Source organism: Gossypium hirsutum, chromosome A03 (genome assembly GCF_007990345.1).
Source record: "Gossypium hirsutum isolate 1008001.06 chromosome A03, Gossypium_hirsutum_v2.1, whole genome shotgun sequence".
NCBI classification, from domain to species: domain Eukaryota; kingdom Viridiplantae; phylum Streptophyta; class Magnoliopsida; order Malvales; family Malvaceae; genus Gossypium; species Gossypium hirsutum.
In genome coordinates this window covers 86,868,824-86,880,076 of record NC_053426.1, presented here as the reverse complement: position 1 = coordinate 86,880,076, position 11,253 = coordinate 86,868,824, and the positions used below count along the sequence as shown (strand labels likewise).

General features: G+C 28.9%; 2 protein-coding genes across 3 annotated transcripts; one reads left to right on the top strand and one right to left on the bottom strand.

Moving 5' to 3' along the window:
- Nucleotides 1-324: 324 nt before the first annotated feature.
- On the top strand, nt 325-6,061 carry LOC121218274 (secreted RxLR effector protein 161-like). The gene is made up of 2 exons (XM_041095220.1): nt 325-378; nt 5,618-6,061. Exons 1-2 carry the CDS (start codon nt 325-327, stop codon nt 6,059-6,061), a joined length of 498 nt encoding a protein of 165 aa, XP_040951154.1.
- A 1,210-nt stretch (nt 6,062-7,271) lies between these two features.
- Nucleotides 7,272-9,320, bottom strand: LOC107886281 (plasmodesmata-located protein 6). 2 transcript variants are annotated; one of them, XM_016810181.2, is made up of 3 exons: nt 8,387-9,320; nt 7,524-7,649; nt 7,272-7,418 (listed from the first exon to the last, which is right to left on the bottom strand). In XM_016810181.2, exons 1-3 carry the CDS (start codon nt 9,126-9,128, stop codon nt 7,411-7,413), a joined length of 876 nt encoding a protein of 291 aa, XP_016665670.1. In that variant the 5' UTR covers nt 9,129-9,320; the 3' UTR covers nt 7,272-7,410. The 2 variants fall into 2 exon arrangements, with proteins under 2 accessions (XP_016665670.1, XP_016665671.1); XM_016810182.2 differs by having other exon boundaries at nt 7,524-7,643.
- Between the last annotated feature and the right edge of the window lie 1,933 nt (nt 9,321-11,253).

Below are 11,253 nucleotides of genomic sequence, written 5' to 3'. Positions count from 1 at the left end.
AAAGATCCACAGCAGAAAAGAGAAGCAACTATGGAAAGAAATCAAAGATTTCTTTCCCAAAATGTAACAATTTACAAAAGGTTATAAAAGCCTCTTTTTTCTAATCTGTAAAAAAACGATTTTTACATATATACAAACAGATACACGCATATATACAGAGAAGAAAGAAATAAGAGCAGTTTATTTTTGAAAATGGTGATTTAGTTACATATTTTGTTCATTTTAGTTTTTTTTTCTTTTGTTCAACGCATATGAATCGTTTTTTACAAAAAAAACTGTTAGTATTTAGAAAAAGGAAAGATTACCTATGATTCGCCTAGAAAAATGAAGGCTTTTGGCCTTCCAACCGCCGTGTACGGCGGCGCGTATGGTGCGTGGGTGCGTGCAGCCCGTTGACCGAAGGCCGGAGCCCGGACGGCTCTTCTCTTCTCTTCTTTTAAAGGATTTCAATTTTTTTAAAAAATAGCTTTAAAAAAATGAATTTTGAGCCAAAATCTGACTTAAATAGTATTATAAAAACGATGTCGTTTTTGCTTAGTCTAATAAACACCAAAACAGCGTCGTTTAAGTGAAGGATCCGCGCGTTGACCCGTGACCCGGAGAGGATCCGCGCGTTTTTGGTAGAAGGGGCTAATTGCTCAATTGATCCTTCCGCATTTTTAATAATTATAATTTCATCTTATTTTTATTTTAATTTGGCCCTGACCTTTTATTTTTGTTTCAATTTAGTCCTAGCTGCTATTATAAGGCCTGTTTCGGGAACGACGTCGTTTTGGGATTAGGGTAAAATTGCCCGTGAGTCCCTCAGTTTTTAAGCGCGTGTTTCAATTGGGTCCAAAATTTATTTTATATTTTTAAAATTAACCCTAGAGTTTTATTTAAATTCAATTTTAATCCTTTTTATATATATACATATTTTTATAATTTATTTATTTTAAATATTTTGTATATTATTTATTTTACTTTAAACTTTATTTATATGTAAAAATATTTTTTTTGTATTATCTATTATATTATTTATATTTTATTGTATATTATATTATGTATAATTTTAAAATTTGTAAATTATTACATTTTTATATATCATTATTAAATATTTAGTATGTAATATTCTAAATTTGCCATAAAATTTTGTCCCTATTTAACATATTATTATTATTTTTATAAATATATATTAAGTTATTATATCATATAGTATATTTATATATATATTAACCATTTTTTTAAAAATTCTCCTTTATTATTTATATATTGTTTTAAATATTTTATTTTTTTAATACTTCATTTATTTTTAATTGTATTTAGTTTTTATCTTTTTGACTTATTTTTGTATGTTCATAATTGGTTATTTATTTTTGTATTTTTTTGTATTGTGTTAGTATGTTAATTTTATCTCATAAATTATTTGTTATTTTTATGTTATTTATTGTTTTTATATATTTGCATGAAAATTGTTTATTTATGTTGTTATTTTAAATTATATTTGCACGAAATATTATTATATATATATACTATGTAATTTATATTGTTATATTCATTATTTTCTATGTTGTATTTTACATGAAATGTTAATGTATGTATATTATGTTATTTATGATTATATCAGCATGAAATGTTAATGTATATTATGCAATTTATGTCGTTATTTATCATTTTCTATATTATATTTGCATGAAATGTTAAAGTATGTATCATGTAGTTTATATTATTATTGATATCTTGTAATATGTTAAATGCATCATTTTTTTTAATTTATATTTCATTTAATCCAAAAGAATTTTAAAAATGAGGCAATGTTTTGTATTTAGGAAATCGGGAAGTACTGTCCTAACATACTGGGTTGCAGTTTCCCGTTTGTCCAAATGTCTAAAGTATCCTTCTAAATAGATTTTGTAAATCACGAGATGATTTCAGTTATGAAAGTTTAAGAATATCGTGTCCAATCATGCTGGATGTGATGTTTGTACTCTTTTAGAGTGAAGGAATCTCGATTTTCGACTCAAATTATTCCGGTGTTAAAAAAATCCTATTTTTAAATTCTTTCAAACTTTTGACATTAAGATAGAAAACTATTCAATTTGGTACCAATTTTGGGCATTGCGAAGGTGCTAATCCTTCCTCGTACGTAACCGACTCCCAAACCTGTTTTCTCTCATTTTCGTAGACCAAAATATTTTATAAGGTGATCCAATCACACCTAAAAAGATTGGTGGCGACTCCCGTTTTTAAAATTCTTCTTTTTAAAATTGGTTTCGACATATAAAATCGCATAAAACCAAAGTTCTTATAGGATGTTGTACATTAAATCAAAATTCATGTATAATTTTGTTATTTATCTCTATATATTAAAATTAGTGATGTGTGATGTATGTAATATACTTTTAATTAATGTATAGTTTAATTTAGTTTGACATTTTAATTGATTTACCATTTGATTTATTATTTAATTCACAAATGAAAATACAAAGACAATGGTGTGATTTCTTTATATTTGAAAAATCAATATAAAGATTAAAATATTGACTATTAATTTGTATATGCTATCACACAAATTTTCAAATTATTCTTTCAAATAATTTCAAAAAATGATTTTTTTAATTGAAATTTCAACTATCAATTAGACATAACCAATTTAATTTATTTATATTCAAATTTATACTATTGCCATATAATTCTATTAATATGATATAAATTGGTAGGATATCCTGGTGTTAGCTTCGATTTATTATGACTTTGATAGAAGAATATTTAAGAATTAATATTTATATATTTTTTATAAAATTCAAACGAAAATTCTTTTAAAATATTTTCAAGACTTTATATCATTTTTGAGATAACCTAAAAGCATTTTCAGGCCTAAGATCGATCCCTGCTAAGGTAGGATTGGTCGTCTAATAACTTTTTCTAGAAGGGCAAGACATTGATCCTCCGACTGATCCCCCTTTGTAAATGGCTACTTTATTATTATCTTGAAGGATAGATTCTCTTTGTGGAACAATACTTTAATGTGCGCTTTAATGCTTTAAATGATTAGAGAATATAAATAAAAGTCTCCTATCACTAAAAAGAAGACAAGAAACGAAGTTAAAAATATGAAATAGCAAATATTCAAAGATTTCATCTTTTATTCTTCTTATATTCAAATTTCATTTGTAATTACTCATTGGATTGAGTTCTTAGTATTTGTGCAAGTGTTTAGTTTGATTCAAAAGTCTTTAATCTTGCAAACCAATACTTTTGAGGAAGCCTTTTATTGTTTGCTATTTTATTTCCTTTATTTTTTAGATTACTTAAAGATTAGTGGGTAGAAAATTTTAAGGGGATTTTAGAGGTTATATCTTTCCCTTCAAAAGATACAATGTTTGCAAAAGTTATACCTTGCCCTTTAAAGTATCTATTCAAATAGAGTGAATTTGAAAAAAATTTAGCAAAGAGAAGGCAATTGAGATTTAACCACTATAAATATTAGTGTCTACTGATTCATGATCTTCTTAGATTTTTATTTGAGATTTCTTGGTACTATTAAGCTTTTAGTTGGCATCAAAGCTAGAACTTTAGTGATGGTTTTACAACCAAGCGAAAAGATCCACAAGAAGCTCAAAATGAAAATAAAAAAAACAAGAAGTTCCTTGCATGGAGGAAGTTTATCTCATGGCCTTTGAGTCAAATTCAATTATGTTAGGAGAAGGCCACTTATCAATGAGATCACAATTCTTCACTGGTATCAACTATTCTTTTTAGAGGACTAAATAAAGTTATTCATCCAAACTAATGATATGAAGTTTGGAGAGTCATAAAAAATGGACCCTCAATCCCAAGAAAAGAGTATTAGACTCTATTGTGCCAAAGGAAGAAGATGAATAGGATGAAGTTGATATGAAGATAGCTTAGTTAAATGCAAAAGCTATGAATACTCTATTTGGTGCTACTAGACCAAATGAGTACAATAAAGTCTCTTTGTAACGATGCTAAAGAGATATGTTGCTCATGAAGGCACAAGTAGAGTTTAAGAGTTAAAGATAAGTCACATTGGATTATAAGTTGTTAAAGGTAAAGTTGGATGAAGGGATTAAAGACATGTCCAATAGATTCATTGACATTATCAATGTTCTTAAAGCTTATGGGAAAACTTATACCAACAAAGAATGAAAAAGATGCTCAACAGTCTTTCAAAATCTTGAAAGGGAAAAGTAATGGTTTTTAAAGAATAAAAAAATTTGGACAAGCTCTCCCTTGAAGAGTTAATTAGTTCTCTACTCATGAGATGAAGATTAATCACAAACAAGAGGCCAAAGAAGCTCCAAAAAGTATTGGTAAAGCCTTCAAATCAACAACTTAAAAGGAAAATGATGATGGCTCTAATGAATAAGCAAATGAAGATGGAGAAATGGCCTAATTGATGTGCACGTTATTTAAACATCGACATTTTAATTGATATGGATGCCACATCAACACCAACTTCTAGTTGCTAAGGGTTTAAATATCACGTTATCTTTTCCATCTAAAAATGAATAATTTGAATAAAATTGCAACAATAAGGGTGCAATAGAAAAAAGAAATCAAGATGCAATTTGAAAAATAGATAAATATTTAGGTAAAATATACAATCAAGCCTTTGTAATATTATATAAAATGTAAGACATTCAAAAAAAAATGATACATACTTGATGCTAATTTTTTTATTTATCAAAATTTATTAATCTATTTTACATAAAAAAATATATATTTGTACAAAGCTTATTAGTAATATTATAATTGCATATTTGAATATCTATGTATCGTATGGATTTCAAAGTAGTTAGTTATTATGATCAAATCGATTATATAATCGACTAGAATAGATTAAATTGATTGGTGGTTGGTTAATTAAAACCTATGCGATATAAATGAGTTTTTGTGAGAAAAAGAAATGAAAAGGGAGAAATTGTAAGATATAAAGCGTGTTTGGTTGCACAGGATTTTCATAAAGACTTGGTATTGATTATGAAGAGACATACTCTCCTCTGGTGGATGCAACTACTTTTAGGTTCTTAATTAGTCTGGTAATAAGAGAAGAGTTGATTTACGCCTAAAAGGTGTAGTTACAGCCTATTTATATGACCCACTTGATAATAACATTTACATGAAACTCTTAGAAGGTTTTAAACTGCCAGAAAAAGCTAATTCATGTTCTCAAGAACATTACTCAACCAAATTATATAGATCTCTTTATGGATTGAAACAATATGGGCGCATGTGGTATAATCGCCTTAGTGAGTACTTATTGAGGGAAGGCTATAAGAATGATCCTATTTTCCCGTGTATTCTTATAAATAGGTTTGGATCATGTTTTGTTATAATTGTTGTGTATGTTGATGACTAAAATATTATTAGGATTCCTAAAGATATTTTAGTGATAATGGAGTGCTTAAAGAAAGAATTTGAAATGAAAGACCTTGGAAAGACAAGATTTTGTTTAGGATTATAAATTAAGCACCTAAAGAATGGAATCCTTGTGCATTAAACAACATATATAGAAAAAATGCTAAGAAGATTTTACATGCATAACACACATCTGTTGAGCAGCCCAACGGTTGTTAGGTCACTTAATGTAAATAAAGACCCTTTCCATCCTTAGGAAGGTGATGAAGATTTTCTTGGTCCTGAAATACCATATTTAAATGCTATTGGTGCATTGATGTATCTTGCTAGTCATACACGACCTGATATATCATTTGCTGTCAACTTATTAGCAAGATTTGGATATTGTCCAACCCGAAGACATTGGAATGGGGTTAAGCATATTTTTCGTTATCTTCAAGGTACAAGAGATATAGGTTTGTTCTTCCTTAACCTACCCAAAACAGATTTGGTTGGTTTTGTAGATGCAGGGTACCAATCTGATCCTTACAATGCTCGATCACAAACTGGTTATGTTTTCATATATGGTGGTACTGCAATTTCTTGGCACTCTATGAAACAAACAATTCTTGCTACTTCTTCTAATCATGCTGAGATTTTGGCAATCCATGAGGCTAGTCGTGAATGTGTATGGCTAAGGTCTGTAATTCATCACATATGAAAAGATTGTGGTTTAGGCTCCAAAAAAGAAGCTATAACAATCTTATATGAAGTTAATAGAACTTGCATTGCACAACTTAAAGAATGATATATTAAGGGTGATAGAACAAAATATATATCACCAAAATTTTTCTTCATTCATGAACAGATTCTTTCAAATGAGAATTTGAAAAATATTTTTAATAAGGCGCTACCTATTGCTACATTTGAGAAGTTAATTTTTAACATTGGATTGCGTTGTCTCAAAGGTCTTTAAGTGATACTTACATGAGGGGGAGTAAATTTGTACTACATTTTTTTTTGTGATATACTATGTATCAAAGGATTGTGTACTCTTTTTTCCTTCACTAGGTTGTTGTCCTACAGAGTTTTTACTAGTAAAGTTTTTAATGAGGCATGTCCTTTATACAATGAACATCTAAGGAAGAGTGTTATGAATGCTATTTAGTAGATGTTCAACGTTTCACCTTTCATTTCCTCATAACCTCTTTCCTATTTATGTATTAGAAAATGAAAAATCTAATCTCCCTATATATATATACACGAGTATACTACTTGCAATGATGATGAAAAATAAAAGAATGCAATAAAAATCCTCATATTCTCATAGCCATCTTTTATCTCTTATTATTGTTTATAATATATATCATATTTTACGTATTTATTCACATACTATTCATTAAAGCCAGGAATAAGCTTGTGTAAAGGAAAGATCATAAAACTCGCCTTCTGTTTTCTATAAAAGAAAAGAAAAAGGTTTGCGTGGGGGACTGAAAAAAAAACAAGTTTCGGAAACTTCACATCACATGTTTAAAGTTACTCTTTCTTTGTTACTTTGCGGTGGTGACTGATAAATGATTAACCCATAACTTACTGCTGTGCTATCATATTTGATAGATTACATTCTATGCTGCAAACCCCAAATGATGTTAATCACATTCTTTAACATACAATTGGAAAACTTTTTGCCTTTCCTCACCTTTCATTTACCTTTCTTCCTTTTTCTTTTTTCGACTTCCTTTATTAAAGCTACTCATTATCGACTTTTATATAACAAATGTCCTAAAATACCCTTTCTGAAATTTTTATATCTAAAAGAACAATGAAAAACATTCTTGCAACATTTGTGGGCAAAATTCACTGTTTTGACTACAATTGAACAACTATATATATATATATAAATTGTAATACAGAAGTGTTCACTAATTATAGACTCAGAAACAAGCTTAAGATATGATTGAAGTTTTGGACTTTAATGTTCATCTTCTTTACATACATTTGTTTGCATAAACATCTTTTCTATCAACACCTTTTTTAATCTTGAGAGGATGTAAGCAAAAACAAGTTTATTTAACCACCTGCAAAATGAGAGCAATTGGAGAAAAAAAATTAAACTTGGGATTTTTGTAAAACCAATAAAAAATAAATGAAAGAAAAGCAAATAATAAATTTAATTTGGTTACCTTTGCTATCTTTTTCACACGCTTTAGACAAGGCTGATACAAATACTATGATCAAGGCAATTCCAGCAATGAGTCCAATTAGAATTGCTAATGTTTTTGCAATCTCATCATCATCGTTATCTGTATCTACATTCCACCCACAGCACAATGTAAGAAAACATTAGAATTTGTTTTAATTTTTTCATATTATATATTAATTTAAAAAAGAATTACCTTTTAGGTGACAACATTAGATTCTTTCTTAATTTCAAATGGGACCTTAATTAAAAAGTAGGACCATATTGGCCTAAATTGCATGCAAACATAAACTACTATCAACTATGAAGGTGCTTTTAACATGATAGCTATCTCCCCACAAGTAGTCAAACAATATATATATAATTTATCAAAAAAACTATTGGTCTTTCATTTCCGTTTACTTTTACCACATATTTGACCACATTTAGCACAACAAAGTAATACTAGTTGTGATAAATGTGCAAAGTTAAGGACTTTTTCTCTAAATCTACATTCATTTATGTATCACTAAATCCTTTTCCATCATTTACACGGAATAATTCCAATTAATGAATTATATGAAAAAAATACATAAAATAATTGACATTGAATATGGTTTTAATTATCATGTATTAATTTACTACATTCCATCAACTTACTCAATCACCCTTATATGAATTAGTTAAACTTTTGTTAAAAATAATACAAGCATCTTGAATAATTTGGACCTACCAAGGATAAAACCATGCAATTCACATGGCATGAGAAGGAAAATCCAAAAATCAAAAAAAAAATGTAACCAGTTATGGTAAATTTCATGCAATTTCATATTTAATTAAGCAAATCGGGACGGCGAAACCGCTTACCGTCTCCGCCGTGGGAGTGGTCTCCGCCTTGGGAGTAGCGGGCGTAGCACTTAGCCAAATACATGTCACCCCACTTGGATGCCCCACAGTCTGTTTTGAGCCGTCCGATTGCCTCTGATAAGCAATCTTGGCACTCGGTCGGACTCAAATCCCCAACACACTGTGCCACACCTCGTAAATCCCCTGACTCGGCAACCCGAAACGGCTTGTATGTCCCGTCACTCGCTCCCAAGAAATCCAACACCGTATCACGCCGAGCCAACGCGTCGGAATCAGTCGAGATCAACGGCCCACATCTTTTCACCACGACACTCTTGTCCTCCACGCCCAAGAACGTTGCGTTATCGTATTTAACGAAACACCCTTCGAGTTGCAACCCGCCACCCGTGGAGTCAAGGCAAAGAGTGCCGAGTTGACTCACCGCTTTAGCAACACAGCGGCCACAGTCACCGTTTTGGAGGTCGCCGCGGCACTGGAAGAGGCCGTAGACGGTGTCCTGAGAGGCTGAGATGGTAAAGTTGTTGTAAGAGGTGAACATGGCTGAGTTGACTAGGGAAGTGAGGATGGAGTTGACGTTATATTCATAAGGGGAGCCTGAAATGAACTTGAGCTGGGAACACCCACCGAAAACGAAGGTATCAGTGGCTGAGTTTGATGGGGTAACCAAGAATATTGATATCGTAACAAGAAGAAGAAGAAGAAGAAAAGGGAAAAACGAGGCCTTTTTCGTAGGAAAAGCCATGGAAGGTGAAGAGTGAGAGAGAATTGGAGGAGGATATGGAAGGCAGAGTGAGAGATGGCTTAAAGAAGTGGCTATCACTAGCAATGTATGAAAACCCGATTATTGCTTTGTTGGAAATTTACGTAAAGAAAAGGAAGACACTAGTTTCACATTCAGTCTTTTTCCTACTCTACATTTTATAATTCAAATTATAGGAAAATAAGTAATTTTTTAATTACTTATATTCTTTAGAGAATAAAATATTCTCTCTATTTTTTTTAACCTTTTTCTAATTGGTGGAGAAGATTACAGTAGTAAAAATTTATCCTTTTTATTGGATAGCATAAATTTTTAATCAAAGGACTTAAATACTTTTGATTTTATTTTATATTTATAATTATACTTTAATTTATTTAATTTTTTATATTATGTTTACAACTACTCAATCTACAATTTTTATTTAGTTAAATGACTTCCTTTTAAAATTTTAAATCATATAATAATTATTTTATTAAAATTATGTAACATTAATGCATCAAATATTAATTCTTATTTTTCTTATATAAATATTATATTAATAGTTAGTAATATTTTAAGAATTAATAAGTAGTAGCTAACGAGGTTTGTTAGTTAGAGCAAAGCTTAAGACCTAGGTTTGAATCTCATTATATACAATTGTGTTGTGTGAGTTTCTACCTTACTTTATGCTTGAATTTTTTTTTTAATTCTTTATCCATACTTTATTAAATTGATTTTAATTGACCAGACATGTATTTATATTTATACTTTCAACCTTAAAAAAAATTATTAAGTAGTATAAATTTTGTTGCAAAATGACATAATATTTGGGTTAGGAAAATGTGGAAGATTGTTGGTGAGGTTTAAAGTGTGATTGAGAGACCAGTAAATGGTTGACCATATATATCACATTAAAAGATGGTGAGGGACTATGTTCTGCCACCCACATTTTATAAATAATTTATATTTTAGATGATCTTTCAAAGTCATTCTTACAAATTAATTAACTGGTTAAATCTTCCAAGGGATTAGTTTAAGGAATATAAGGATGGGGTTAAATCAATCATCTTTACTCCCATCCATCCTATTCAAACGTTAGGATTCTTCTTTGCTGTTCTAGAAATTTTATGTATTACAAAAAACTATTTCTAGAAGTTTGTATTTGGGATAAATGTCTAAAATTTTAAAATTCCTTTAAATATATAAAATAGATATGATTTTTAATAGATTACATACTCGTATATATTTGAGATTCATAGTTATCTATCCTAATAATAATTTAAAGAGGAAAGTTCAACTGAGCATCAACTCAATTGATTATAATAAAAGTATCTTTTATTTTATAAAGTAAATTATAGATTTAAAGATACTTTTATTGAATTATATAAAAAATATTAATACATAATAAAATTTGAACCCAAACTTTTACAGTTTTAAATATTTAAACTTAATCATTCAACTGAAATATCATTTATTATTTATATCAATTTTTTTATAATAAATTTTAATTTTTTCTCGGTGTCATAATGATTAAACACTTAGTAGGATGATAGAACAAAATTAGTTTGATTTGATAATTTCTTTTTTGTAAAGCAAGATGTTCCTTTATTTAGTGACTAGACATCGTAACCATCGTCCATTTAGGGTGACTTTGCATATAGCTAGCCATTTTTTGTTCTAGAAAAAAGGCACAAATTAAAGTAAAAGTAGGATATAGGGTTCTACTGATTACAACAATAAATAAAGTGGGTGATACAGAACCTAGAAAAAAAAAAGATTAGACTTAACAAGGTCCAAAATCCTTTTTATGATTAAATCTTAACAAGCAATAGAGTTTTTTTAGCTAATATTTCCATTCCACTAACTTTATTGACCTACCTATTAAAAATATAAAATAATTGTTCATCACAAATAAAGGTGTCCTCAAATGAGTTGGGGTGATGGAGTCAATGTCTAATTTTAAAGTTCAGATTTGAGCTCCATTCATCTCATCCAAAAAATTTAAAAAATTATATTAATATTTTATAATTAAATTTTAATAAAAATATACTAGCTTTACATATACATTATAATTTATTATACAATGGATAAATATAAAATTTACACATAAATTTTAATTCAATATGTA

Excerpts from the sequence above, each read along its gene's own strand:
- LOC121218274 (XM_041095220.1), top strand. The coding sequence starts at position 325 with ATGAAGGCTTTTGGCCTTCCAACCGCCGTGTACGGCGGCGCGTATGGT. Across the intron at positions 379-5,617 it reads GCGGCGCGTATGGTGCGTGG|GAAGGTGATGAAGATTTTCT; the intron begins GTGCGTGCAGCC and ends TTCCATCCTTAG.
- LOC107886281 (XM_016810181.2), bottom strand. The coding sequence starts at position 9,128 with ATGGCTTTTCCTACGAAAAAGGCCTCGTTTTTCCCTTTTCTTCTTCTT. Across the intron at positions 7,650-8,386 it reads CCACTCCCACGGCGGAGACG|ATACAGATAACGATGATGAT; the intron begins GTAAGCGGTTTC and ends GGTGGAATGTAG.